Source organism: Jaculus jaculus, chromosome 12 (genome assembly GCF_020740685.1).
Source record: "Jaculus jaculus isolate mJacJac1 chromosome 12, mJacJac1.mat.Y.cur, whole genome shotgun sequence".
NCBI lineage: Eukaryota > Metazoa > Chordata > Mammalia > Rodentia > Dipodidae > Jaculus > Jaculus jaculus.
Genome location: NC_059113.1, coordinates 5,568,728 through 5,596,247, shown reverse-complemented (window position 1 = coordinate 5,596,247; position 27,520 = coordinate 5,568,728). Strand labels below are relative to the sequence as shown.

General features: G+C 52.0%; 2 protein-coding genes across 2 annotated transcripts; both read left to right on the top strand.

Moving 5' to 3' along the window:
* The first annotated feature begins 725 nt into the window (after nucleotides 1-725).
* On the top strand, nucleotides 726-23,324 carry Wrap53 (WD repeat containing antisense to TP53). Its single transcript, XM_045131172.1, has 11 exons — nucleotides 726-1,532; nucleotides 1,684-1,782; nucleotides 3,654-3,765; nucleotides 16,563-16,651; nucleotides 16,843-16,933; nucleotides 17,035-17,167; nucleotides 17,976-18,184; nucleotides 18,339-18,442; nucleotides 18,570-18,704; nucleotides 18,831-19,079; nucleotides 23,209-23,324. Exons 1-10 carry the CDS (start codon nucleotides 1,138-1,140, stop codon nucleotides 19,075-19,077), a joined length of 1,614 nt encoding a protein of 537 aa, XP_044987107.1. The 5' UTR covers nucleotides 726-1,137; the 3' UTR covers nucleotides 19,078-19,079; nucleotides 23,209-23,324.
* Nucleotides 20,515-26,533, top strand: Efnb3 (ephrin B3). Its single transcript, XM_004669212.2, has 5 exons — nucleotides 20,515-21,150; nucleotides 23,209-23,501; nucleotides 23,691-23,783; nucleotides 23,891-23,995; nucleotides 24,420-26,533. The coding sequence occupies exons 1-5, from the start codon at nucleotides 21,026-21,028 to the stop codon at nucleotides 24,827-24,829; spliced, it is 1,026 nt and encodes a 341-aa protein (XP_004669269.1). The 5' UTR covers nucleotides 20,515-21,025; the 3' UTR covers nucleotides 24,830-26,533.
* Nucleotides 26,534-27,520: the final 987 nt, after the last annotated feature.

Genomic DNA, 27,520 nt, shown 5'->3' with positions numbered 1-27,520 from the left:
TAGCACTCGGGAGGCAGAGGTAGGTGTGAATTCGAGGCCACACTGAGACTACATAGTGAATTCTAGGTCAGCCTCGGCTAGTGAGACCCTACCCAAAACTGAAAATAAACAAATAAATAAAACAAAAATCATCTTGTTTAATTTCCTGCATATTCCTTATCACAATCTGAAAAAATTTCTTCGTCGCTTACAATTGCATAGTAACAAAATCTTAATAATTATGTTTTCTTTTTTTAAATTTTGTTTATTTATTTACTTATTTGAGAGCGTCAGACAGAAAGAGAAAAAGAGAGAATGGGACCACCAGGGCCTCCAGCCACTGCAAACGAACTCCAGGTGCATGAGCATCCCTGTGCATCCGGCTTTCGTGGGTCCTGGGGAATGAAGCCTCCAACCAGTTTCCTTAGGCTTCACAGGCAAGCGCTTAACCACTAAGCCATCTCTTCAGCCCATGATTATATTTTCTAACGGCTTGTACAGTGCTGGGTAGGAAATAAGAACTTGATAATAAATGTTTGTTGGATGAAGGTCGGAGGAATTTGACAAGATGCAAGAGGTAAGCCCGACGTGGTGACGCAAGCCTTTAATCCCAGCATTCGGGAGGCAGAGGTAGGAGCATCTCTGTGAGTTCCAGGTCAGTTTAAGCTAGAGTGAGACCCTACCTCCAAAAACCAAAAAAAAAAAAAAAAAAAAGATTAAAAGCTTGTTTAAAAAGAAATCAAGCACCCTCTGCAGGCGAGCGTGGGTCGGTGCTTTAGGAATTGCCGCAGGAGACTATAGGGGGTGCTGCGGGACTTCTCGCTCAGGCAGAGCGCTCAGACTACAACTCCCAGAATCCACTAGGGCTCGAGGGGGCGGACCCAACCCATTACTTCCCGCCCGCCCCTCGCGGGTCGCCCGGGAAATCTCACCCGGGATGCGGAGATCCAATCGGAAGAGGGCTCAAATGCCGCCACACCGCGGGTTCCTCTGCGTTCGCCTCCCTTTGCTGGTGTTTTGAGTCTTCCCGGAAGAGGAAGGAAGGCGCCGGCGGGTCTTTCCACTTCTGCGTCCGGATCGCTGGAACTTCGCGGGCTGCCGGTAGCCGGCGCGTAGAGTGCAGGCTGAGGCGCGCGTCCGCCGGCCTTCCTCTACAGCATGAAGTCGCCCGAGCTGCTCTCCGCTCCGGGCAGCCTTCCCTCCGATCAGACCCCGGCTCTGGCGCATCTCACTCCCCAGGCTTCTGTGGATAAAAATACCGACAGTGAACTGATGTCACCGCCACGCGGTGGGGATGACCAAGCCCACATGTCCACAGATGCCGTGGCCGGCTCAGCCGTGGCCCAGCAGCTGGAGCAGGGGGACCCAGCGTCTCTCTCCGTTCCCCTGGAAGAGTTCAGTACTCCTAGTGAGTTGAACCCTCCAATCGAAGAGCAAGACCTTTCGGAAAACGTGAGCCTTCCTGCAGAAGAAACGAACCGACCAGATACGGAGTCTGGAGAAGCTATGGACGGTGTGTCTGAAGACCCGGTCCCGGACCACGAGGGAGACACGTAAGTGCCAGCTGACACTGGTCTCTGAGGAGAGTGGACGTGTGAAAGAAATCTTATCCACCAGTCCTCAACCAAGTCCACTTTGCCAGGTCCGTTTTGCTCCGGCGACACAGGCTTTTGTGTTGTTGTTGTTTGTTTTTCCATCTTCCAGCATTTGGAACTACAACTTTTCCCAGTTACCTCGATTTCTCAGTGGTTCCTGGTCCGAATTCAGCGCCCAACCTGAGAACTTCTTGAAAGGTTGTAAGTGGTAAGTATAATGGGGTGGGAGATGATCACCCTTAGGACTTCCACCTGGACACACCTTACTTATGTGGCCCTCCATGGCGGGAGTTCAAGGCTAGTCTTGGCCACTACATAGTGTATCAAAACAAAAACAGAAAACCCCACACTTAACATGGAGGCAAGTGGTGAGCTTAAGATTTTCCTACCTCTCTTCTTTCCTCTTTCTCACGCGGAGGAGGCCTTGAACTCCTGCTTCTCCTGTCTTCACTTCCCAAGTGTTGATATTAAAGACCTGTGCAACCACCTCAGGTTTACGCGGTGGAGGCCTTTGTGCATAGTAGGCAGGCACTCTAGTAACTGAACTATATTTCAGCTCCTGCCTTTGCAGTACTGGCGCTTGGACCCAGGATGTCCTGCGCGCTAGTCTAGTGCCCTAACATATCCTAGCCTGTGTGTGTGTGTGTGTGTGTGTTTTCAAGGCAGAGCTGACACTAAAGGTGTGTCATCACACCTGGCCTGGCTCTAGCCCTTTTTTACTTTATTTTGAGACAGGGTCATGCTAAGTTGCCCAAGGGAACTCTTTTTGTTTAAATTTTTTATTTATTTATTTGAGAGCAACAGACAAAGAGAGAAAGAACGGCGTGCCAGGGCCTCCTGGCCACCGCAAACGAACTCCAGGGAATCGAGCCTCGAACCGGGGTCCTTGGGCTTCACAGGCAAGCGCTTAACAGCTAAGCCATCTCTCCTGGCTAAGAACTTTTAAGTCCCCCTTTCTGCCCCTTGTCAGGTAACTGAGGTTAAAGGCATGTGCTACAACATTCTGAAAGAAATTTTTACTTATTTATTAGACAGACACACAGAGAGAGAATGGGCACACCAGGACCTCTAGCTACTGCAAATGAACTCCAGATGCATGTGTCACCATGTACACCTGGCTTATGTGGGATCTGGGGAATGGAACCTGGGTCCTTAGGGTTCACAGACAAGAACCTTGACTGCTAAGCCATCTCTCCAGCCCTGAAAGAACTTTTAAGTCCATCCCCCCGCCGACACACACCCAAGTAGGATCTCATTCTAGCCCAGGCAGACCTGGAATTCACTATATAGTCTCAGGCTGGCCTCGAACTCACAGTGATCCTCCTGCCTCAGCCTCCCAAGTGCTGGGATTAAAGGTGTGTGCCACGATCCTGGCTAAACTTAAGTTTTATTGATTAATTTAAAAAATTTTATTTTTATTTATTTGACAGAAAGGGGGAGATAGAATGGGTGTGCCAGGGCCTCCAGCTACTGCAAACAAATTTCAGATGCATGTACCCCCTTGTGCATCTGGCTAACGTGGGTCTTGGGGAATCGGACCTGTGTCCTTTGGCTTTGTAGGCAAATGCTTTAACTGCTAAGTCATCTTTTTTCTTTTTTTTTTTTTTTTAAGAGAGAGAGAAAGAGAATGGGCAATCCAGGGATTCCTGTTGGTGTAAACAAATTCCAGATGCATGCCTCACTTTATGCATCTGACTTTTCATGAGTACTGAGGAATCGAACCCAGACTGGCAGGCTTTGCAAGCAAGTGCCTTTAACTGCTAAGCCACCTCCTTAGCTTCAAACTTAAATGTATTATTATTATTATTATTTCTTTTCCAAGGTAGGGTCTCACTCTGGCCCTAGCTGACCTGGCAGTCCGTAGTCCCAGGCTAGCCTTGAGTTCACAGCAGTCCTCCTACCTCCGCCCTGAATGCTGAGGTTAAGGGGGTGCTCACCACACCTTGCAAACTGAAGTTTTATCTAGGACCCTTCTTCCCTCCAGGACTCGGGCTTACGTACCTCAGAGGTAGGCCTATCCGTATACTTGGAAAATGTAGGACTGCCCAGTTTTCTAACTTTCTTCTTTCGCATTTCTAGGGCCCCTGATGGTTCCTGCCTCCTGACCAATAGTGCTGATAACATCCTACGGATTTACAATCTGCCCCCAGAGCTGTACAGTGAAGGAGAGCAGGTGGAATATACGGAAATGGTAAGGGTAGGGGCGGACTCTGCCCCTTGTCAGATGCTGCACTGTTAAGTCCTTCACGTAGCTGAAGACAGTGTAGTTTGTAGGGTACCACTCATAAGCAGCATTACTTTCTAGTTTTAGGGTACCACTCATAAGCAGCATTACTTTCTAGTTTTAGGGTACCACTCATAAGCAGCATTACTTTCTAGTTTGTAGGGTACCACTCATATAAGCAGGCATTTACTTTCTGATGAATTTCTACATGTAGTTTTTCTGCCCTGAATTCTGAGGTTTTTAGAGATGACTGTCCCTTTACTCAGGAATTATGTGTTTTCTGTAGTAAAGTAGTGGATTTCTGTGAGTGTATATTTGTAGATATTTATTGAGTCATTACCAGCTGTGGTGCTGCGATGATGAAGAGGTGAACAAACACAGAGAGGTAGAAGACAGAAAACGGGAGAGCCTCTTGCCACTGCGAGGGTCTCATTGTAGCCCAGGCTGACCTGGAATTCACTATGTGGTCTCAGGGTGGCCTTGAACTCATGGCAATCTTCCTTTCTCTGCCTCCTGAGTGCTGGGATTAAAGGCGTGTGCTACCACACCTGGCTTTTAATAAACAAAAATATATTTAAGAAACACACAAGTATGAGTCTTTTATTTTTAATTTTTTTGGTTTATTTTTATTTATTTATTTGAGAGCAACAGACAGAAAGAAGCAGAGAGAGAGAGAGAAGGGGCACGCCAGGGCTTCCAGCCACTGCAGACGAATTCCAGATGCATGCGCCCCCCTTGTGCATCTGCTAACGTGGGTCCTAGGGAATCGAGCTTTGAAACGGGGTCCTTAGGCCTCACAGGCAAGCGCTTAACCACTAAGCCATCTCTCCAGCCCCAAGTATGAGTCTTAATCACAAGCACATGAAGCTGTGGGGAACATTTTACATTCAAGCAGCAGAGCATGTCAGTTTCACCGTGGGTAGAGAGTGTAGATGGAGGAGAGGAGGCCGCTTACACAGAGCTCGAGAGCATCCGCAGTCAGGGCACAAGGTGACAAAGGTGAAGGAGCAGTCATGGCTGGTGCTGCTGAGACACAGCAAGGTGACGCAGAGAGCGGTCCCAGAGGACATTCGTGACCTTGACAAGAGCGTTTCTGAGGAGAGAGGGGGCAGAGTCCGTTAGAAGGGTGGAGGTAAAAGAATGGACAGGGGTTTCGAGTTTGCTGTGAAAGGGAGCCAAGAAAAGTTTTCTTACCAGTTTGATGGTTAAGCGCATACCTGTGAAGCCTAGGGACCCCGGTTTGAGGCTCAATTCCCCAGGACCACACAAGCCAGATGCACAAGGTGGCACATGCATATGGAGTTTGCTGGAGACCCTGGCATGCCCATTCTCTCTCTCTTTCTGCCTTTCTTTGTCTTTGTTGCTGTTAAATAAGAAAAAAAATAATAATAAAAGTTGGGCTGGAGCAATTGCTCAGTGGTTGAAGGTGCTTGGGTGCAAAGCCTGGCTGTCCTGTGTGTATTCCCAGTACCCACATGGAGCCAGACACACAAAGTGGTACATGGGTCTGGAGTTTTTCTGAGTGGCAGGAGGCCCTGATGCACCCATATTCATTCTCTCTCTCTTTCTCAAATAGATGAAAGAATAAATATTAAAAAAAAAAAACAAACCCAAAGGTTGTGATTATAGCTCCCTAGTAGAAGTCCTTGCCTAGTGTACCCAGACCCTAGATTTAATCCCTAGCTCTTCAGACAAACCAAACCAAACCAAACCCCTCAGGTTTGGAGGTCGGAAAGTGCATGATCCACGGAGCTGCGCTTGGTGGAGTCTGGCAGAAGACATTTAGGGCAGGTGCATGGAAACTCCCCTGCCCCAGTGCACGCATTTACACTTGAAGGCCAGCCCCACTTCTTGTCACTGCAGATGAACTCCAGGTGCATGCACCGCTTTTTGTACCTGGGTATACATGGGTGCTGGGGAGTTGAACACAGGCTGTCAGGCTTTGCCAGCAGGTGCCTTTAACTGCTGAGCCATCACCCCAGCACCCTATTCTTTGTTTTTATGGTGGGATCTCTCATATTACCCAGACTGTCCCCCAACTCCTGAACTCAAGGGATCCTCTTGCTTCAGCTTCCTTAGAAGCTGTACCTATAGGCGTGCCCAGATAGGCAGTGCATGCATGTGTGGTATACGCCACGTGTGTAGATTGTGCCCCACGTAGAGGCCAGAAGAATATGTCTGGTATTTTCCTCTTTTGTTCTTCCTTATTCCTCTAAGATGGAGGGGCTGGAGAGATGGCTTAGTGGTTAAGGCACTTGCCTATGAAGCCAAAAGACCCAGGTTCAATTCCCCAGGACCCGCCTAAGCATCTGGAATTCATTTGCAATGGCTAGAGGCCCTGGCGTGCCCATTGTCTCTCTCTCCCTCTCCCTCTCTTTTCCTTTCCCGCTCTTTGTCAAGTACATAAATAAATAAATAAGATGGAGCCTCCGAACCTGGAGCTCCCTGGGCTTCAGTCGCACTGGCTGAGCTGTGAGCACCGGCTTTCCTCCCTTCTCTCCTCAGTGCTAGGGTTATAGGCATGTGTGGCCATGTCTGGCTTTTGTAAAAAATATTTTTATTTATTTATTTGCAAGCAGAGAGAGAGAATGACAGAGAGAATGGGTGTACCAGGCTCTCTAGCCACTTCAATAAACTCTAGATGCATGCACCACTTTGTGCATATGGCTTTATGCAGGTACTGGGGAATTGAACTTGGTTCATTAAGCCTTGCAGAGAAGGGTCTTAATTGCTGAGCCATCTCCAGTCCCATGTCTGGCTCCCTCCTCACCCCCCAGGCAGGGTCTCACTCTAGTTCAGGCTAACCTATGTAATCTCAAGGTGGCCTCGAACTCACACAATCCTACCTCTGCCTCTGGAGTGCTGGGATTAAAGGCGTGCCCCACCATGCCCAGCGCCCACGCCTGGCGTTTTATGTGGGTGCTTGGGGTCAGGCTCAGGTTCTCATGCTTGCATTCTTACTGTGTTCATTCTGTGTAACAAGCCTTGCTTTAGGTGTTAATTAGGCACAAAACAGGCTGAAATTCCTGTCCTTGTGAAGCTTGTATTCTACAGCAAGAAGAAGGCAAAGCAGAACCAGGCATGGTGGTGCACGCCTTTAATTCCAGCATTTGGGAGGTTGAGGTTGGAGAATCGCCATGAGTTTGAGGCCACCCTGAGACTACATAGTGAATCCCAGGTCAGCCTGGGCTAGAGCAAGACCCTGCATCGGAAAACAAAACAAAACAAAAAATAATTAAAATAAATAAACAAAAAAAAAAGAAGAAAGAAAGAGGCAAAACAACAACAACAAAAATAGCAAAGAGGGGCTGAAGGGATGGCTTAGTGGTTAAGGCATTTACCTTCAAAGCCAAAGGACCCAGGTTTGATTCCCCAGGACTCACGTTAGCCAGATGCACAAGGGGGCGCGTGCATCTGGAGTTCATTTGCAGTGGCTGGAGGCCCTGGTGCGCCCATTCTCTCTCTCTCTCTCTCTCTCTCTCTCTCGCTCTCGCTCTCGCTCTCTCACGCTCCCTCTACACTGTCAAATAAATAAAAACTTTAAAAAAATAGCAGAGAGACTGGGTAGACTGCTTAATGGGTAAAGTACTTGCTGTGCAAGCGGGAAGACCTGGGTTTGGGTCTCCAGAGCCCACATAACGTTGGCTGCAGTAGCAAACATCTGTAATCTCAGTGTTCCTGTTGAGAGATGGGAGGCAGCAAGAGGCTCTGTAGGGAGCAAGATGGAGAACTGGGAGGGTTGGTTTCGGGGAATAAGAGAGAGATAGAAAGTGGTAGCAGACTGACGTCAGCAAGTGCAAGGATAGGCACTGCATTGTGGCTCAGGTGGTGAATGCTAACTCCTTCTGTCACTATTCTCTCCTTATTTTTCCCCGGCATATCAGATACATGTTTTATTTTTCTGTTTCTTTGTGTGCGTGTGATCATATGTGAGTTTAGGTTCCTGTGGGGGTCAGAGGACCACCTCGGCTGTCAGTCTTGGATGTCATGTATTTTCCTAGTACATGGGAGGCCTTGAGTTGGATTCATTGCACTGCATAAAATGCCTATAAGCCGGGCGTGGTGGCTTGTGTGTGCCTTTAATCCCAGCAGTAGGGAGGAAAAGTTTGGAGGATCCCCGTAGTTCGAGACCACCCTGAGACTACATAGTGAATTTCAGGTAATCCTGGGCTAGAGTGTGAGACCCTATCTTGAAAAATAAAAACAAACAAAGAAAAAAAAAAAACCAAAACAAACCCACAAAAGGTGCCATAAGCATTTGATGTTGTTATTTGCAATGGAAAGAAAACCATACCCGTGCACACACACAAATGTTCAAATGAGGAAGAAAATTTAAAAACCAATTGAGGTAGTTGTCATTTTAAAATGTTCTTTAGGGCTGGGAAGATGGCTCAGCTGTCAAAGGTGCTGGCTTGCAAAGCCAGATTCAGTTCCTCAGGACCCACATCAACCCGGATGAATCAAGTAGTGCATGCCTCTGGAGTCCATTTGCAGTGGCAAGAGGTCCCAGCACACCCATACTCCGCTCGCACTCTCTGCTCACAAATAAATAACATTTTTATAAAATACTATTTAGGCCGGGCATGGTGGCGCACGCCTTTAATCCCAGCACTTGGGAGGCAGAGGTAGGAGGATCACTGTGAGTTCGAGGCCACCCTGAGACTCCATAGTGAATTCCAGGTTAGCCTGGGCTAGAGTGAAACCCTACCTCTAGAAACAAAACAAAACAAAATATTATTTAGTAAATTCATGTATTTTGAGAGAGGTCTTTTCTTTTTCTTCTATTTCCCCCCTCTTTCCCTTTCTTCTTTCCTTTCCCTTCTTTCTTTCTGTCTCTGTTTTTGGAATCTTTTCCCATCTCCTTGTAGGAAACTTTTCCTTCCCCTGGCCGCTTCTCTTGCTGAGTGTTAAACTCAGAACCTTGTGCAGAAGGTGGTTCTTTTTTAAAAAATAATTTTTATTTATTAGAGAGAGTGGGCGTGCCAGGGCCTCCAGCCATTGCATACAAACTCCAGATATGTGTACCACCTTGTGCATCTGGCTTATGTGGGTCCTGGGGAATTGAACCTGGGTCCTTTGGCTTTGCAGGCAAGTACCTTAACCGCTAAGCCATCTCTCCAGCCCCTAAAGAAGTTTTATTTATTTGCAAGCAGGGCCTCTAGCTACTGCAAACCAACTCCAGATGCATGCGCCACTTTGTTCATCTGGCTTTATGTGTGTGCTGGAGAATTCAACCCAGGTTATCATTCCTTGCAAACAAGTATCTTTAACTGCTGAGCCAGCTCTCCAGCCCCAGAAGGAGATTCATAGGAAAAGAATTTATAAGAAATATTTTAGGCAGGGTGTGGTAATACACACCTTTAATCTCAGCACTCAGGAGGCAGAAATAAGAGGATCATCATGAGTTTAAGGTCATCGTGAGACTACATAGTGAATTCCAAGTCAGCCTGGTCTAGAGTGAGACCCTACCTCGAAAAATCAAAAATAGGGCTGGAGGAATGGCTTAGTGGTCAAGGTGTTTGCCTGCAAAGCCAAAGGACCCAGGTTCGATTTCCCAGGACCCACGTTAGCCAGATGCACAAGGGGGCACATGTGTCTGCAGTTCTTTTGCAGTGGCTGGAGGCCCTGGAGCGCCCATTCTCTCTGTCTCTCTCCCTCTTTCTCTGTCAAATAAATAAATAAAAATAAATAACTTTAAAAAAAAAGAAAAATCAAAAATAAATATTTTAGTCTTGTGGCTGGAGATGGCTCAGTGGTTAAGGTGGTTGTAAAGCTTAATGACCCAGATTCAGTTTCCCAGTACCCACATAAAGCCGGACGCAAAAAGTGGTGCATTCAGCTGGAGTTTGTTAGCAGTAGAGGCCCTGGTGCATTTTCTCTCTCTCTCCTTGCATATCAATAAGTAAATACTATATATAAAAAAGGAATACCTTAGCTCTGATGATATGTAGCTTACGTCTGTATGTATATCTATATAGATTATGTACCTATTAATGTCTTATGATACAACTTGTTGACAAAAGCTTTTGGTGCCTTTTTTTTTTTCCTGCTGTTTCAGGGCAGCCTGGGCTACCTAGTGAGACCCTGTCTCAAGCAAACAAAAATGAACACAATCTGACAAAACGTTTAAGTTTGGCAGTATGCTGGGGTACGCACAGCCAGTGGTCAAGCACAAGGCCCTGGTGTCTGATTGCTGTCACCAGAACAGAATGCAGCAAGGGCTGGAGAGATGGCTCAGCAGTTAAGGCACCTGCCTGAATTGCCTAACCATCTGAGTGCGATTCCCCACTACTCACATAAAGCCAGATACACAAAGTGGCACATGTATCTGGAGGCCATTTGCAGTGGCCGAAGGCCTGGACTGGTACGCTCGCGCGCTCTCTCTCTCTCTCTCTCTCTCTTGCAAATTAATAAGTAAAAATATTTTAGCTGGGTGTGGTGATACATGCCTTTAATCTCAACACTAAGGAGGCAGAGGTAGCTTCGCCATAAATTCCAGGCCACCCTGAGACTACATAGTGTATTCCAGATCAGCATGGTCCAGAGTGAGACCCTACCATAAAAAAAAAAAAAACCCAGAAAATTAAAAATGCAAACAAACAAAAACAAAATGGCACCAGGGCAAGGGAGTGTGTGCCTTTATTTCTATCACTTGAGAGGGACATAGAAGGATCACCATGAGTTTGAGGTCAGCTCAGGCTACAGTGAGACCCAGCTTCAGAAAAACCAACACAAAACTAACTCAAATAACAATGCCAAGAAAATACAGAATACCAGGATCTCATGTGCTGCTGCTGGGGACAAATTATCTTAAAGTTTGTGAAACGTGTAGGCTAGAGACTATCATTTTACCTTTTGGGGGGCATGTGTATGTCTGTGATGTGCATGCGTGTGTGTTTGTATGCACAAGGACATGTGTGGGTGTGCAAAAATGATGTGTGCATGTATGTGGAGACCAAAGTTGATGTCAGGTGTCTTTTTTTGTTTGTGTTTTGTTTTTTGAGGTAGGGTCTGGCTCTAGCCCAGGCTGACCTGCAATTCACTATGGAGTCTCAGGCTGGCTTCGAACTCATAGATACTCCTACCCCTGCCTCCCGGGCGTTTGGACTAAAGGTGTGCACCACCACGCCTGGCTCGGGAGTCTTCCTCATTGCCCTGCTGTTCATTACTCAGGCAGCAGCTTGGCTAGCCAGCTTGTCTGGGGAGTCCCTTGTCTCCCCAAGCGCTAGGATTACAAGTGGCCTTTTATGACCAAGTGGCATTTTATCAGGTGCTGAGGGTCTGAATTCCAGACCCAACAGTTGTGTGGAAAGTACTTTATATCTACGGAGCCATCTTCGTAGCTCCTCATTTTACCTGAAATTGTAGAGAAGCCTTTCCACATTGTGTTCTACAATGTTAAATCACACAACACAATAAAAAAAAAAGGCCTATTAAAGGAAAGAAATACATCACTCTGAGTACATTGAAGAATGGAGTACCATGCAGTTCATATGAAGTAGAGCAAAATGTGTCCTATCATAGTCACAGATAGTTGAATCCAGTGGTTAAAGTAAAGGAATACATAGCTAATATATTTTTAAAAATATTTATTTGCACACAAAAAGAAAGAGAGAAAATGGGTCTTCTATGGTCTCCTGCCACTGCAGATGAACTCTAGACTAATGGGCCACTTTGTGCATCTGGTTTTATGTGGTATCTGGGGAATTGAACAGGGCCGCCAGCAAGTGCCTTTTAACTGAGCCATCTCTCCAGCCCAGAACCTTTTTTTTTTTTTTTTTTTTTTTTGAGGTAAGGTCTATCTCCTGTCTCTAGCCCAGGTTGACCTGGAATTCACTATGTAGTATCAGGGTGGCCTTGAACTCATGCCAGTCCTCCTGCCTCTGCCTCCTCAGGCTTATGCCACCACGCCCAGCAGATTTCTATTATTATTATTATTTTAATTTAATTAAACTATTTTTATTGACAACTTTCATAATTTAAACAATATCCCATGGTAATCCCCCCCCCCCCCCACTTTCCCCTTTGAAAGTCCACTCTCCATCATATCCGCTTCCCCCCTCAATCAGTCTTTTATTTTGATGTCATGATCTTTTCCTCCTGTTAAGGTCTTGTGTAGGTAGTGTCAGGCACTATAAGGTCATGGATATCCAGGCCATTTAGTGTCTGGAAGAGCATGTTGTAAGGAGTCCTACCCTTCCTTTGGCTCTTAAATTCTTTCTGCCACCTCTTCCACAATGGACCCTGAGCCTTGGAAGGTGTGATAGAGATATTTCAGTGCTGAGCACTCGTCTGTCATTTCTCAGCACCATGGTGCCTTCTGAGTCATCCCAAGGTCACTGCCGTCTCTCCAGCCCTCTTTTGTTAACGCAGTCTTGTTATATAGCTTAGGCTGTCCAGGAATTCTTCAACGCTGGCCTGGAATTCCTTTCTCCTCTGATGAGTGCTGGACTTACAGGTACTAGCCACCCAGCTGGGAAAGTGGTTTTGACTTTTTCTTCTTTTCTTTTAAATTTTTTAAAGAATATTTTCTTTTTATTTATTTATTTATTTGATAGGTAAAGAGGAAAGGTGGGAGGGAGGGACAGAGAGAGAAAGAAAGAGAAAGGGCGCACCAGGGCCTCAGCCACTGCAAATGAACTCCAGATGTGTGCGCCCCCTTGTGTATCTGGCTAATGTGGGTCCTGGGGAATCGGACCTGAGTCCTTTGGCTTTGCAGGCAAATGCCTTAACCGCTAAGCCATCCATCCCTCCATCTCCTTTTTAAAAATATTTTATTTTTATTTATTTATATGGGAGAGGGAAAGAGGCAGAGCAAGAGATAGAGAGGGAGAGAATGAATGCACCAGGGCTTCCAGGCACTGCAAACAAACCCCAGATGCATGTGCCACCTTATGCATTTGCTTATGTGGGTCCTGGGGAATCAAACCAAGGTCCTTCAGCTTTGCAGGCAAGCACCTTAACCACAAAGCCATCTTTCCAGCCCTGACTTTTTCTTAGTGATGTCACAGGTGTTTGCTGGTGGTGCTAAGGACTGAACCCCATACCTCACACATTAAGCTCTACCACTGAGCAATGTCTCTAGCCCTTTTTTTGGAAAGTTTTTATTTATTTGTAACCACATGTGTATGGTTGCGCCAGGGTCTCTTGCTGCTGCAGATGGATACCCACTGGCTTTTTGTGGGTGGCTAGAGAATTTTATTCAGGCTGGTAGGCTTTGCCAGCAAGTGCCTATAACTATCGAGCCATCTCCCTGGCCCTTGTCCCTAGTCCTTTTAAATCTTTGTGTGTTGGGGCGGGGTAGTAACTCAGTTGGTAGAGTGTTTGCTTAGGATGCACACAGCTCTGGGTTCAAACATCAGCACCACATAAACAGGGTATGGTAGCACATGCCTGTAATTGTAGAGCCTAGTAGAAGGGTGAGAGGATCAGAAATTCAAGGTCATTTTTAGCTACATAGTGAGTTGGAGGCCAGCATAGGATACATGAGACCTTGTCTCAAAAAAAAAAAAAAAAAAAAAAAAGCCTGTGTTTGAACTCTAAGTCATTCATTCAGAGTCCCGGCCTCACTCTGGTTGGGCTGACCCCACGTGCTACAGTGACTTGATCTGATGCTGTATTACTGCGGGGAGCAAACTCAGGGCCCAGCACGTGCCAAGCGCCCACGCTGCCTGTGAATGGCATCAATCAGCTGAAGGTTGTTTTTGCTTGTGTGGGTGGTGGTGTGCATGTGTGTGTCCACAAGTGTGTGGCAGGTGGCAGTGTGTGTGTGAGTGTCCACAAGTGTGGGGGGGTGGCAGTGTGCACGTGTGACTGTCCACAAGTGTGTGTGGGGTGGCAGTGTGCACGTGTGACTGTCCACAAGTGTGTGTGGGGTGGCAGTGTGCGTGTGTGAGTGTCCACAAGTGTGTGTGGGGTGGCAGTGTGCACGTGTGACTGTCCACAAGTGTGTGTGGGGGTGGCAGTGTGTGTGTGTGACTGTCCACAAGTGTGTGGGGAGTGGCAGTGTGCGTGTGTGTGTGTCCACAAGTGTGTGGGGAGTGGCAGTGTGCATGTGTGAGTGTCCACAAGTGTGTGTGGGGTGGCAGTGTGCGTGTGTGAGTGTCCACAAGTGTGTGGGGGGGTGGCAGTGTGTACGTGTGTGTGTCCACAAGTGTGTGTGTGGGGTGGCAGTATGCACGTGTGAGTGTCCACAAGTGTGGGGGGGGTGGCAGTGTGCGTGTGTGAGTGTCCACAAGTGTGTGGGGGAGTGGCAGTGTGCGTGTGTGAGTGTCCACAAGTGTGTGTGTGTGGCAGTGTGTACGTGTGAGTGTCCACAAGTGTGTGGGGGAGTGGCAGTGTGCGTGTGTGAGTGTCCACAAGTGTGTGTGTGTGGCAGTGTGTACGTGTGAGTGTCCACAAGTGTGTGGGGGAGTGGCAGTGTGCGTGTGTGAGTGTCCACAAGTGTGTGTGGGGTGGCAGTGTGTACGTGTGAGTGTCCACAAGTATGTGTGGAGTGGCAGTGTGCGTGTGTGTGTCCACAAGTGTATGGGGGTGGCAGTGTGCGTGTGTGAGTCCACAAGTGTGTGTGGGGGTGGCAGTGTGCGTGTGTGAGTGTCCACAAGTGTGTGTGGGGTGGCAGTGTGCATGTGTGAATGTCCACAAGTGTGTGTGTGGGGGGGTGGCAGTGTGTACATGTGTGTCCACAAGTGTGTGGGGGGGGTGGCAGTGTGCACGTGTGACTGTCCACAAGTGTGTGTGGGGTGGCAGTATGCACGTGTGAGTGTCCACAAGTGTGTGGGGGGGGGTGGCAGTGTGCGTGTGTGAGTGTCCACAAGTGTGTGTGTGTGTGAGTGTCCACAAGTGTGTGTGGGTGTGCATGTGTGAGTGTCCACAAGTGTGTGTGTGTGTGTGGCAGTGTGCGTGTGTGTGTCCACAAGTGTGTGGGGGGGTGGCAGTGTGCACGTGTGAGTGTCCACGTGTGTGGGGGGAGTGGCAGTGTGCATGTGTGAGTGTCCACAAGTGTGTGTGTGTGGCAGTGTGTACGTGTGAGTGTCCACAAGTGTGTGTGGGGTGGCAGTGTGCGTGTGTGAGTGTCCAAAAGTGTATGGGGGGTGGCAGTGTGCACGTGTGTGTGTCCACAAGTGTATGGGGGGTGGCAGTGTGCGTGTGTGTGTCCACAAGTGTGTGTGGGGTGGCAGTGTGCGTGTGTGAGTGTCCACAAGTGTATGGGGGGTGGCAGTGTGCGTGAGTGTCCACAAGTGTGTGTGGGGTGGCAGTGTGCGTGTGTGTGTCCACAAGTGTGTGGGGGGGTGGCAGTGTGCGTGTGTGAATGTCCACAAGTGTGTGTGGGGTGGCAGTGTGCGTGTGTGTCCACAATGTGTGTGTGGGGGTGGCAGTGTGCGTGTGTGAGTGTCCACAGGTGTGTGTGGGGTGGCAGTGTGCGTATCCACAAGCGTGTGTGTGGGGGTGGCAGTGTGCGTGTGTGTGTCCACAAGTGTGGGGGGGGTGGCAGTGTGCACGTGTGAGTGTCCACAAGTGTGTGGGGGGTGGCAGTGTGCACGTGTGACTGTCCACAAGTGTGTGGGGGGTGGCAGTGTGCATGTGAGTGTCCACAAGTGTGTGTGTGGCAGTGTGCGTGTGTGAGTGTCCACAAGTGTGTGGGGGGTGGCAGTGTGCATGTGAGTGTCCACAAGTGTGTGTGTGGCAGTGTGCGTGTGTGAGTGTCCACAAGTGTGTGGGGGGTGGCAGTGTGCATGTGAGTGTCCACAAGTGTGTGTGTGGCAGTGTGCGTGTGTGAGTGCCCACCTGGTGCTCTGGGAGTGCTCCTGCCGAGGCTGCACTTGGCTGTGGTGGCCCACATGGAAATGCAGGTATTCTGCTCCTCTGATGTTCTCCCCATCATTTTTGTTTCCCTTTGTTTTATGTGTGAGAGAGAGCAAGACAGGAGGTGAGTGTACGCACACCAGGGCCTCCTGCCCCTGCAGTTGAATGCTAGACACTTGTGTCACTTAGTGCACCTGGCTTTACTGGTGAGTCAAACCTGGGTCATCAGACTTTGCAAGCAACTGCCTTCACGGAGCCATCTCCCTAGCCCGATGGTAATTTTTTTTTAAGGGTGAAATGGCACCAAAGGGTTGTTCAGTAAATACTCATACTATTGCTGAGTTCTTGGTGTCTAGGTTAGGATATTGTTTGCTGCTGCTTCTGAAAGTGTTCAAGAAAGAGTTTGAATCTCAACTTTTTTTCGTGGCCTGGGTCAATGTTTGAACACTGAGATAAAGATTCTCTTCTTTTTTGGGGGGATCTTAGGAGGTAAGTTTTCAGTCTAGCCCACGCTGACCTGCAATTCACTATGTAGTCTCAGGCTCACAGTGGTCCTCCTCCCTCTGCCTCCTCCCAAGTTGTGGGATTAAAGGTGTGCACCACCGTGCCCGGCAAGATTCTCTCTCTCTCTCTCTTTTATTTATTTATTAGAGACAGAGTGTGTGTGAGAGAGAATGGGCATGCCAGGGCCTCTAGCTACTGCATGAACTCCAGACACCTGCGCCACCATGTGCATCTGGCTTACATGGGACCTGGAGAATTGAACCTGGGTCCTTAGGCTTCGCAGGCAAGCGCCTTAAGTGCTAAGCCATATCTCCAGCCCAAGATTCTCTATATATATCTCATCTGCCTTTTCCTACCTGGCATCTCCTGCTCTGCTATAAAACCACCAGAGTAGTGTACAAGCCCCTGACTCCTTTCCCTGCCTGTGATCGACATGATCCAACATCTCTGTCCAGGCTCCCGTCCTTCGGATGGTGGAAGGTGACACTATCTATGATTACTGCTGGTATTCTCTGATGTCCTCCGCCCAGCCAGATACCTCCTAGTAAGTAATGTACTTTGCTGCCACCCTGTCCCCACCCCCCATGTCAGTGAAGTCTTCTGCTGAGAACTGGGCTGACCGGAGTACTGGAAGAAAGCTCAGTGTGCCCTTCTGGTGAGAGCTGAGGGCTGGTCAGTTGGCTTCCTCCCCTTCTTTTGACAGTGCCAGAGCCTCAGTGTCCATGTTTCTCTCAGCGTGGCCAGCAGCAGCCGGGAGAATCCGATTCACATCTGGGATGCATTCACCGGAGAACTCCGGGCTTCCTTTCGGGCCTACAACCACCTGGTATGGAACTCCTTGTCCAGCCCCCGTTCTCACTGTGGCCAGCCCTCCTGAGGACTGCCAAGGCTTTCCTCAGCTGGTTTTGAGCCCACTCTTGCCCCTAGGATGAGTTGACTGCAGCCCATTCTCTCTGCTTCTCCACGGATGGTTCCCAGCTCTTCTGTGGCTTCAACAGGACTGTGCGTGTCTTTTCCACATCCCGACCCGGTCGAGACTGCGAGGTGCGAGCCACATTTGGTAAGCATCCAAGGGAAGAAGATAAGAAAAGGTGACCTCTGTGCCCTCAGTGTAGACCTGGGAGGAATGTGCCCATCTGCAGAAGAGAGGACACACTCCAGTGGGGAGGAATCTTTTCCAAGGTCAACCAGCTGGTTAGAAAGCTGGGTCACTGCTAACCAATGTCTGTCAAGTGTGTGTGTGTCTTTTGGTCTCCCCAAATCTTCTGATTTCTAGACAGTGTTATTATTATTATTTTGGGGACAAGGTCTCACATACCCCAGGCTACCCTCCAACTTGCCATGTAACTGACTATGGTCTTGAACTTCTGGCTCCCCACTTCTACCTCCCAAGTTCTGGGAGTGCAGTCTTTCACCATGCCTGGTTCATGCAGCGTGGGGATTCAAACCTATGGCTCATGCATGCTGAGGCAAGCAGTCTATCAACTGAATGACATCCCTTGCCCTAAAACTTGTTTTTATTTTATTCTCTTTTTGTAGTGCTGAACATTGAACCCAGGACCTTGTCAGTGTTCGGCAAGTGTTCTGTCACTGAACTTTAGAAAACTGGAGTAACACTTACTCCGTTTCGTATAGGCCTTCAGCTTCCAGGAAAAACTGGGATACGAGAGGGAAGGGAGCCCTGGGCTTTAGGTCCTTGTGTGTGTGTGTTGGGGGGCGGGGGGGTTGAAAGACCTGGGAGCTTCAGGTCTTGATCTTACTTGTGAGTTGGGAGGATGTTGAGTCTCAGTATATTGGTGCTGGGGCAAGAAACAGAGATAAAGTCACTGGTTAATGGTAGGTGTTTTGCCTTCTTGTTCCTTGTGTAGTAAAAAAGCAGGGTCAGAGTGGCATCATTTCCTGCATAGCCTTCAGCCCAGTGCAGCCCCTCTACGCCTGCGGTTCCTATGGCCGCTCCCTGGGCCTGTATGCCTGGGATGATGGCTCCCTTCTCACCTTGCTGGGAGGCCACCAAGGGGGCATCACCCACATCTGCTTTCACCCCAATGGCAATCTCCTTTTCTCCGGAGCTCGAAAGGTAAGGGACACACGCCGAGAGCCAAAGCAAGCAGGTGGGCCAGAGCGGGGATGTGGTCTGCAGTGTGTTAAGGAGTGCCAGGCTCGAGGCTGGCCAAGAGGCTGAGGTGAGGGGCAGGGGAAGACAGCTCCTGCAGGCCTGTTCTTGTCTTCAGGATGCTGAACTTCTGTGCTGGGATGTTCGGCAGGCTGCTCACCCGCTGTGGTCTCTGAGTCGGGAGGTGACTACCAATCAGCGCATCTACTTTGATGTGGACCCGTGAGTGGCCATGACCCCACTACCCTCAGAGGTGCCAGAGCCTGGCTATAGGGTCCTAGCCCTTGAGGGTGAGGGGCTCTTGTCCCAGGAGTGATGCCTACCTACCCATAAGCATCTTCTCTCCCAGGAGTGGGCAGTTCCTGGTGAGTGGCAATACGAGTGGGGCCGTCTCCGTGTGGGATGTCAGTGGGGCCTGCAGCGATGGGAATCTGGAGCCCCTGCTGAGTTTCCTGCCCCAGAAGGATTGCACCAACGGAGTGAGGTCCTCAGCTCATTTTCCTGGAGCATGGGAACTTGGGGGTCGAAGCTGGGAATGGAAGGTGGCTTTCCCAGAGAGCAAACATCCTATCCTAGCTCAGGTGCTGACACCCTGCCTTCTGTCCCTCAGCTTGCACCCTAGCCTGCCTCTCCTGGCCACTGCCTCTGGTCAGCGTGTGTTTCCGGAGCCCGCCGACAGTGAGGATGAAAGAGAACAGGAGCCAGACCTTCCCCTGCTCTCCCTGCGCCACGTCCACCCGGAATGTCAGCTACAGCTCTGGTGGTGTGGGGGCCATGCGGATCCCAGTAGCCGTGGTGATCAGCAGGGGCCGACGGGGCCCGGTGGCACCGAGGACTGTGGGGATGAGCTCCTATAAAGGTTTTGTGTGATACCAGAGTCTCTGTGTCTGTCTGAGAAGTGCAGTGGCAGAGGTGGGAGCTGGATAGGGGTGCTAGTGGGTACCCTTGTCTAGCATGTTGTTCCCAAAACCAGGGGTTGAGAGGTGGAACCCTAAGGAGCCAACGGAGAGGCTGAGCATGGTATAAAGTCAAGGGGATGGAGGCGGGGCCTCATGCCATTGACTGGCTGGTTGCTAGGCAACATGGTAAACTGAGGGGGAACCTGTTTGAAACCTCACTGCCAAGGTGGCAGCAGCAGGGGTCAGGGTGAGCCTCCCCGAGCCGGAGTGGCAGGGGCTCTGTGTCAGACTGTTGGGTGTGACTGCGTGAGACTGCAGACAGTGACAGACAAGACACAGCACTGCACATTGTTTACTGTCATCCAGCAGCGGAGGGACCGGTACTCGGCTCTGGGGAAGGAAGGGCAGGAGGGGGCTTCTCCTTTCCCCAGTAGCCCGAGTCAAGGACACCGGAGAGAAGGTCCTACCCAGCCTGCCCTCCTCTGAGCTTGCCTGCCCACTCTCTCCCCACACACCTTGCTAAACACGGAAAGGGGGTCTTTGAAGCGAGACTGTCAACTGGGGCTGTGGTGGGGACCTCGGTCAGCGGAGGGGAAATGACTGCGGAGGTTGGAGCAGGAAGGAGAGAAGAATGTCGCCCCTGCAGGGAGGTGCTGAAAACCAAGGTTCTTACACCCAAAAACTCCTCCCTTCCCCCAGGATAATTGGAAACAGCCCTTGCTAGGAGTGCGGCTTTGGGGTTGTAGGTCCCCCTCCTCTGCCAGCCGCACTTACCTTCACACTCACCTAAGGGCCCGAGTTCACCCCCCTCCCCCAGACAGGCCTGCCTTCCACCTACCCTCCAGGTGGGCGGGTCGGCCGGGCTGTGAAGGAGACCCCAGGAAAGGGGAGTTCTGCAGCCTCCAGCTGGGTTGGTGGCTTCACCCAGACTCCCTGTGTGACCTTGGGCAAGTCACAGGGTCCTTCCTGAGCCTTGGCTTCTTCCTACCATGGTTTCGGCAGCCCCGCTGCTCCCACCTCATACAGGTAGTCGTGACTTCCAACTTAGCGCACTTTGCGAAGCCTTTACGGTTACCCAGACCCTCCCCGGGCCGCCCAGGAGCCGCGGCGTGGCTGGGGGGTTGAGAGGAGCGCGTTCCTGGGGCGGCGAGGACCAGAGCCTTGCTGGATTCCAGAGGCAGATTCCTACCGCCCCGGCCCTGGAAGGGCAGAAGGCAGGCCGGCTGGAACTCGGCGAGCGATGGACACCGGGAGACAAAGGGGGCGTGAGACCGCGCCAGGCAGCGAGGCGGGGCCGTGGCCGCGTTGCACGGCCGCGCCGCGGTGCCCGGGCGGGGAGGTGCGCGAGCGGGCGGCGGCGGGCGAGGTGAAGGGTGAGGGAGGTGTGGGGGGCGTGGGCCCCAGGATGCTGCCTCCCGCTCCGGCGGAGCTCCAGCTCCGGTTTTTCCCTCCACCATCGTCTCCCCCTCCCCGCCTCTCCTTTAACTCCCCCCTCCTGGGCTCGGGACTGGTTTCCTCCCTTAGCCTGCTGCCCTCAATCCCGGCGAGGCTGGAGCTCCGCTCGGCATCCTTTTCCTTGCTCCCTCGCTTGGCGCCCCATGCTGCCCCCGCCCGGTCCTCGGCTTCCCCTGTCCCCCACGTAGGCCGGTGCACAAATCCTGGGGTGCTGGCGCGTGGGCCAGGGGCGTGCAGAGGGCTTGCAGACGGCCCCTGCCAGCGCTCTTGGGGGGCTGAGCGCTCCGGAGCCCGGGCGCGGGCAGAGCTGGAAGAGGGTCCGCGTGGGCGCTGGGGGTATCGGCCACCGACCGGGCTGATCGATTAGGGTTCCACAGCTCAGTAGCCACCCCTGGGGGGGGTGAGCGACTTTGGGGGAGTTGGTGCCCCGCCCCCAGGCCTTGGTGGGGTCATGGGGGCCCCCCATTCTGGGCCCGGGGGCATGCGAGTTGGGGCCCTGCTGCTGCTGCTGGGTTTTGGGGGGCTGGTGTCTGGGCTCAGCCTCGAGCCTGTCTACTGGAACTCGGCGAATAAGAGGTGAGCGGCCTGGGGCTGGGGAGACCTCGGATCCGGTGGGTAAGGGGGTATGGAAGCTTTGGGGTGCTGCGACCTGGCTTCTCCGAGCTAGGGGGAGACTGGAGGAAGGGTGGTGGAGCCCTGAGGTGAGGTGATGGGTTGCTAGAGAGAACATTGATCTTGGGGGGCCAGATTCCTGGGTCCCATACACAGCTGGAGGTGGGTGCTTATGTCCATGTGTCAGGAGTTTGCAGACCTTAAAGGGGCAAAGATAAAAAGTTCAGGGACAGCGAGAGGGCAGTGGAGTGGTTATTTGGGTCTGTGTGAGACCTGTGTCATCGGCTTGAAGGGAGCCTGGTTAACGTCAGCTCTCGGGAGAGCAGTGCTGAGTCGGTGCTGCCGAAGCTCAGGAGTAGGGCAGAGGTGCTCTGCTCTCCGAGGCGCTCAGTGTTGGAGATAGGAGGGAAGGGGGCTCGGTCTGGGGGCTGTGGGAGCAACTTGCCCAATGCTGTTTGACTCTCCTGCTTGAGTCCCAACTCTGATTTGCACCCAGAGGGTTGGTGAACCCCTGGCTGTGCAGTTTTTGTCTTTCTGGCTTGGGGACTTCTTCCTGGATTAAGCCTTGAGCCCCCTCTTGCCTCTGGAGCCTAAAGACTCCATTGCCCCTTCCCCCTGTTTTGCTGCACGCTCTGCCTTCAGGGCCTCTGTTCCGTGGCATGCTTGCTTTGCTTTGAGAAGAGGCCAGGGGTCAGATGAAACTTAAAGACCCACGGACAGGGTAGGAAGAACGTTGGGGAGGTTGGCTGAGCGCCTTGCTTTCATACACTTTCCGTTCCCACTAGCAAAAGAGTTCTGTGTTTCCCTGGAGAGGCTGCGCTATGGGGAGGGAGTGGGCTTCAGAGCTCATCACTTACTTACCTGGTCTTAATCCTAGCTCGCTGCTTGCAGCTGTGTGGCCTTGGGCATGTCACATAACCTTTCTGAGTTTATGTCCTCAATCCTTTCAGCTGTTCTGAGGGTTGGAGGTAAGGTATTTGTATGCTCATGAAAGGTGAGCTAAGATTATTCTTGATTTTGCTTCCTGGCCTCCCTGTCCCAAATGTCCCGGTGTCTTCCCCTCCCATGGCTCAGTGGGAGGAATCTCAGTGTCTTTTCTGTAGTCAGGCTCTCCGCCCTGCCAGCTCCTGGCTGTAGTTGGAGTGGCTGCAGGACATAAAGGCGGGGTCCTGGGATCTCTTTGGATGTTGGATGGGAGGGAAGGTGTCACTTGGGAAGATGTTGGGCAGTAGTTCTCAGGGACCCTGAGACCCTGCCTGCCTCAGCTGCGGATGCCCAGGGAGGACTTGGAGTGGTTGGCAAGTTGTGGCTCTGCTGGGCTCATGGGTGCCCTGGCTTACTGTCCAAGCTGATGGGTTGTGTCATTTGTGGTTAGAAAAGCCACCTAGTTCAAACCCAGAGCAACAGAGCACTTTCCTCAGGAAGCCTGAGCCTCCCGGGCGTGGTGGCAGCGGGGCAGTGACACCTCTCCATATAGAACCACCTAAGGCCATTGCCAAGCTGGGTATTTGCCTCCCGTCCCATTAACTGGCTAACTGGGACCCCAGTCTAGATGACTCCTCCCACCTCTGCCCCACCTTCCTTGCCCTGAAGTCCCTGAAATTTGGTGGTAGCATGGAAGGAGGGAAGGCTCTGTCCCCATGGTTGACTGCCATGGAATAGTGAAATCACCTGGGAGGGGTGGGCTATGTGGTTCCAGAGAGGCCAGCTCCTTGGTAACTGGCATCCTGTTGCCATGGTAATGGCGCCTGTGATGGAGTGGGAGATGGCAGTGTGCATGTGGCGAGGGCGGACTGAAGAGTGCATTTGGGCACACCAAGGGGCAGGAGACCTCTGAGCCTGGCTTCCTGCTGCTGCTGATGTGAGCTCACAGGGCCCTTGGTGCTTGCACTTACAGAACAACACAGTTTTCTCTCAGACAAAGGCAGGGCACATGAGCTGAGAACTGTTGTGGGGCGGGGGGAAGCTCCAGGCGCCGCATGCCTGATGTCTTTCTTTTCCCCTCTGCTCTCCTCTCCACAGGTTCCAGGCAGAGGGTGGTTATGTGCTCTACCCTCAGATAGGGGACCGGCTGGATCTGCTTTGTCCCCGGGCCCGGCCCCCTGGCCCCCACTCTTCTCCCAGCTATGAGTTCTACAAGTTGTACCTGGTAGGAGGTGCCCAGGGTCGGCGCTGTGAGGCACCCCCTGCCCCGAATCTACTCCTCACGTGTGACCGGCCAGACCTGGATCTACGCTTCACCATCAAGTTCCAGGAGTACAGCCCTAACCTCTGGGGCCACGAGTTCCGATCACACCATGATTACTACATAATTGGTACTGCTGGCCGGGAGGAAGTGGCTTGTGGGGTGTTATTCCTAAGATGGAGGGCAAGGGGGTGTGGAGGGCAATGAGAGTCCAGAGGGAGGGCCGCTACGTACTCAGTGGCAGTCTTGCCAGGGCACGGGGAAAGAAGAGGGAGTAGACTCTGGAGGGCCCACTCCCTCCTCTGTACTTGTCCCCTAGCCACATCTGATGGGACCCGGGAAGGCCTGGAGAGCTTGCAGGGAGGTGTGTGCCTAACCAGAGGCATGAAGGTGCTTCTCCGAGTGGGACAAAGTAAGTGGGGCCGAGCCGTACCTGCCAGGAGCTGAGGCTTCAAGCAGCACCCACATGGTCAAAGGCAGGTGTCTCAGCCTCTGCTTTTGGGTGTTCCCCATCTCCAGGTCCCCGAGGAGGGCCTGCGCCCCGAAAGCCTGTGTCTGAAATGCCCATGGAGAGAGACCGAGGGGCAGCTCACAGCCTGGAGCCTGGGAAGGAGGGCATGCCAGGTAGGAACCGGGGGGCTAGCCCTGCCTCCTCTGCTCTGAGACCCCAGCTGCCCTGCCTTGGACCTCTCCCGCCCTCCCTCTCCCGTTTTGGGGGGCGGTGATACAGGAAAGAGGAGACGAGAGGCTGGGAGGGTGGGAGGGAAATGGAAGCCAAATGAGGAAAAGACTCAATTAGAACTAATTAGCCAAGTCAGTGCTTCAATCAGAGCTGTCAGAGAAGTGGGGAGGACTGCGTGGCAGGGAGCTGCAGGCCGGACACCTGGATTTTGAGCTGGGCTTAAGGGGGGAGGTAAAGTAGGGTCCCCAAAGGAGCCTGGGCACTGCTGGGGAAGCCCATGGGGACCCCCCAGGGCTGGGTGTCCAGATGTCCAGGTGGTTCCTTCAGCCCCTCCCCCTCTTTCCTCCTTCACCCCTTCCCTGCCAGGTGACCCCACCAGCAATGCAACCTCCCGGGGTGCTGAAGGCCCCCTGCCCCCTCCCAGCATGCCTGCAGTGGCCGGGGCAGCAGGGGGGCTGGTGCTGCTCTTGCTGGGCGTGGCAGGGGCTGGGGGTGCCATGTGCTGGCGGAGACGGCGGGCCAAGCCTTCGGAGAGTCGCCACCCTGGTCCTGGCTCCTTTGGGAGAGGAGGGTCTCTGGGCCTGGGGGGTGGAGGAGGGATGGTACCTCGAGAGGCTGAGCCTGGGGAGCTAGGGATAGCTCTGCGGGGCAGTGGGGCTGCAGATCCCCCCTTTTGCCCTCACTATGAGAAGGTGAGTGGTGACTATGGGCACCCTGTGTACATCGTGCAGGACGGCCCTCCTCAGAGCCCCCCCAACATCTACTATAAGGTATGAGGGCTCCTCCCACTTGGCTCTCCTCCTTGGGGTGCCCCTCCAATTTAAACTTGTGGTGTGAGAGACACCTCTCTTTGGCCCCTTTTGCCCCACCAGCTCCTTGGCATCTCCTGGCTATAGCCCTCGTCTGCACTTTAGGATCCCTTAAGACTTCCACCGCACCTCCTCCTGCCCACCTCCCTGTGTCTGGCCGTGGGCACCCTCTGTCTCTTTGTCTCTTGGAGAAGGGACACAGGCTCAGTCTCCTCTCTGATCACGTTCCCCTCACCCACCCATAGCAGGGGTGGGGACAGTCTTTCTTTTGGTTGGCACCTCTTTTTGCCTCTCACTGTTTTTCTTTTCTATCTTTTATTCTTTCTCTCTCCTGTGTCTAGGTCTGTTCTGTTCCTCTTCCCTAGCCTCCTCCCCCTTACATCTCCTTTTTCCCTCTTGGCTTCTTGTCCCGTGCCTGGGTAGGGGCACCAAAGCATTTCTCCCCTTAGCTCTTGGCCTCCTGACCTCTCATACCAACTGCTCTCCTCAGTCCGCCAGAAACGGGGGCCTTAATGGGGAAGGCTCTGGCACTCCACCTCCGCTCCGAGCATGTGGACACAGGGCGGCCTCCTCCTCTGCGCTGCCATAGGGTTCTACATACTTACTCCAGCCATTTGGGGTGGTCGGGTTCACAGCAGCTACCGCGAGAAGAAGTGTCCTTTTGTGTCCAGTGGCTGATAGCAAGATATGAACCAGTGGGGACATTATGGACTTGATCTGATGCTGAATGGGCCACTTGAGACAGGAAGTGACTCTCCAGACAAGAAATGGCCAGGCCTGGACAGAACCGACCTGGGAAGTGGCAGAAGCAGTGCAGCAGGAACTGGAAGTGCCTTCGTCCAGGACAGGAAGTAGCATTTCTGAAATAGGAAGTGGTCTGGCTGGAATTCCAAGTGGCTTAGTCTGGGGTGGGGTTGGGGGGAGTGGATGGTTCTTACCCTATGGAGAAGAGGGTCCAGGAGGGACTTCCTGTTTCAGGAGGAAGCTGGAACTTAGACTGAGAGGACAGGTGTGGACTGAGAATTTTCCTAGTATTCAGCGGCACCCCCAGGATCCCCCTTCCCTTGTGCTCTGTGCGACTTTAGGACAGCTAAGATGACTGCCGTCCGTTGTGGCAGGCCCAGTTTGTCTTGTTTTCCCTTTACTGTATCCATTTAATCTCTGCTGATCAACAGGACTACCCTAAGAACCCGTGTGTTCTCCCCAGTAACCAGATGGCTGTCTTGTTTATGCCTTTCTCCCTTCCAACCCAACACAGCTCCCTTCCTAGTGACCAAAAGGTGGCCTCAACCTGTCTCGCTGACAGTGGTACTTAGCAGTGGATGCTGTTTCCGTAGTGACAAGCCTGTGCCTCTTCCTGCCCTCTAGTGCACAGTGAATGGGCTGTTGCCTCACTTTCCTCCCAGCTCAGTTTTATTAGATCAAAGCTGCCCTTGGGCACCAAGTTGGCCACCTCAATCACCAGCCAAAATGGTTACTTTGTCCACCAGAGGTCAAGTCATCTCTCTGGCGCTGTAGTTCCCAGCTCCTTCCAGGGCACAGGAAGTTGATATTGTCATGGGGGGAGGTGGCGGGGTATGGCCGTCACCTCAATAGTTTTACTGTTAAAGGGAAAATTGAACAACGAAATAAAACAAACAAACAAAAAAAGAATAAAAAACTTCAAAAGCAGATGAGAAGGCTGTAGAGTGACTGGACATGAATTTGGTGCTTATAGATTGGCTTTCCAGCCAAGGGTTGCATCACATGAAACCAAGGGCCGTGGATTGGTTGGAATGGCGAGATGGGCAGTCCGTGGGGAGGGGGTCCTGGCCTCACAGAGGAGGCTGGGGAAGGCAGGCACCTGCCAAGGAGGGTGAGGAACGCCGGTGAGCAGGCACTGCCAGGACACTCGTGTAAGGATGTGTGCGGAGATACAGATCACATGGGGCGTGTCTGCTGCTAAACCAGAGCACCTCAGAGGAAGCCAGTCACAATTAGCAGCAAAGTCATGAAAACATGTCAAGTCTGAAGGTGTATCTATTCCCTAGCATCCCTCCCCAAGGTACTGCTGACTTGGGAAGTTCTGCTATTGGATGACTCTTGCGAGCCAAAGTAATGAAACTGATCAGAAGAAAGTGGGAAGGACTTGGGGCATCAAGTGTCTGTCTCTTCGCCGCTTATATACCAGTAACCCAGGCTTCTTCCCCCACCCAAAACCCAGGTGCCCAGCCCCCAGACTCAGCCCCATTCTCCAACCACAAAAGCAGCCATCGGGGCATCACTGGAGCGAGTCAGCAGGGGTCACAACCTCTGCCCTCCTTTGACTTCAGGTTCCCTCCCACTGTCTCCCATCTGCCTGAAGGTCAAGGGGTCCCCCATTCCCATCCTCTGTCCTCTGGGACCCCTGTTCTTTCTCTTCCTCTCAGCAAGAGGCCTGGGTCCTGAAAGGCTTAGGCACTGTAGGAGTGGAGTTGAAAACTGGGAGACCAGGTGCTGGGCTGTCTGGAATTTCCTCCTGCCTTCTGAGCCCACACTGGAGCTGCCAAGGTGGGGAGGTTTGAGGGGGGTGGGAGGGCTGGTCCCTGGCCCTTAGTGGGGGTTGGTTGTCTTGGCAACATCCCCTTCTCCACACAATGGGAAGCCCCCCTCAGCCTCCCTCATGGATGGAACAGACAG

Coding starts and splice junctions, on each gene's coding strand:
- Wrap53 (XM_045131172.1), top strand. CDS start 1,138: ATGAAGTCGCCCGAGCTGCTCTCCGCTCCGGGCAGCCTTCCCTCCGAT. Junction 1,783..3,653: donor TTCTTGAAAGGTTGTAAGTG/GTAAGTATAATG, acceptor TCGCATTTCTAG/GGCCCCTGATGGTTCCTGCC. Junction 3,766..16,562: donor AGGTGGAATATACGGAAATG/GTAAGGGTAGGG, acceptor ATCTCTGTCCAG/GCTCCCGTCCTTCGGATGGT.
- Efnb3 (XM_004669212.2), top strand. CDS start 21,026: ATGGGGGCCCCCCATTCTGGGCCCGGGGGCATGCGAGTTGGGGCCCTG. Junction 21,151..23,208: donor TGGAACTCGGCGAATAAGAG/GTGAGCGGCCTG, acceptor TCCTCTCCACAG/GTTCCAGGCAGAGGGTGGTT. Junction 23,502..23,690: donor CCATGATTACTACATAATTG/GTACTGCTGGCC, acceptor CTTGTCCCCTAG/CCACATCTGATGGGACCCGG.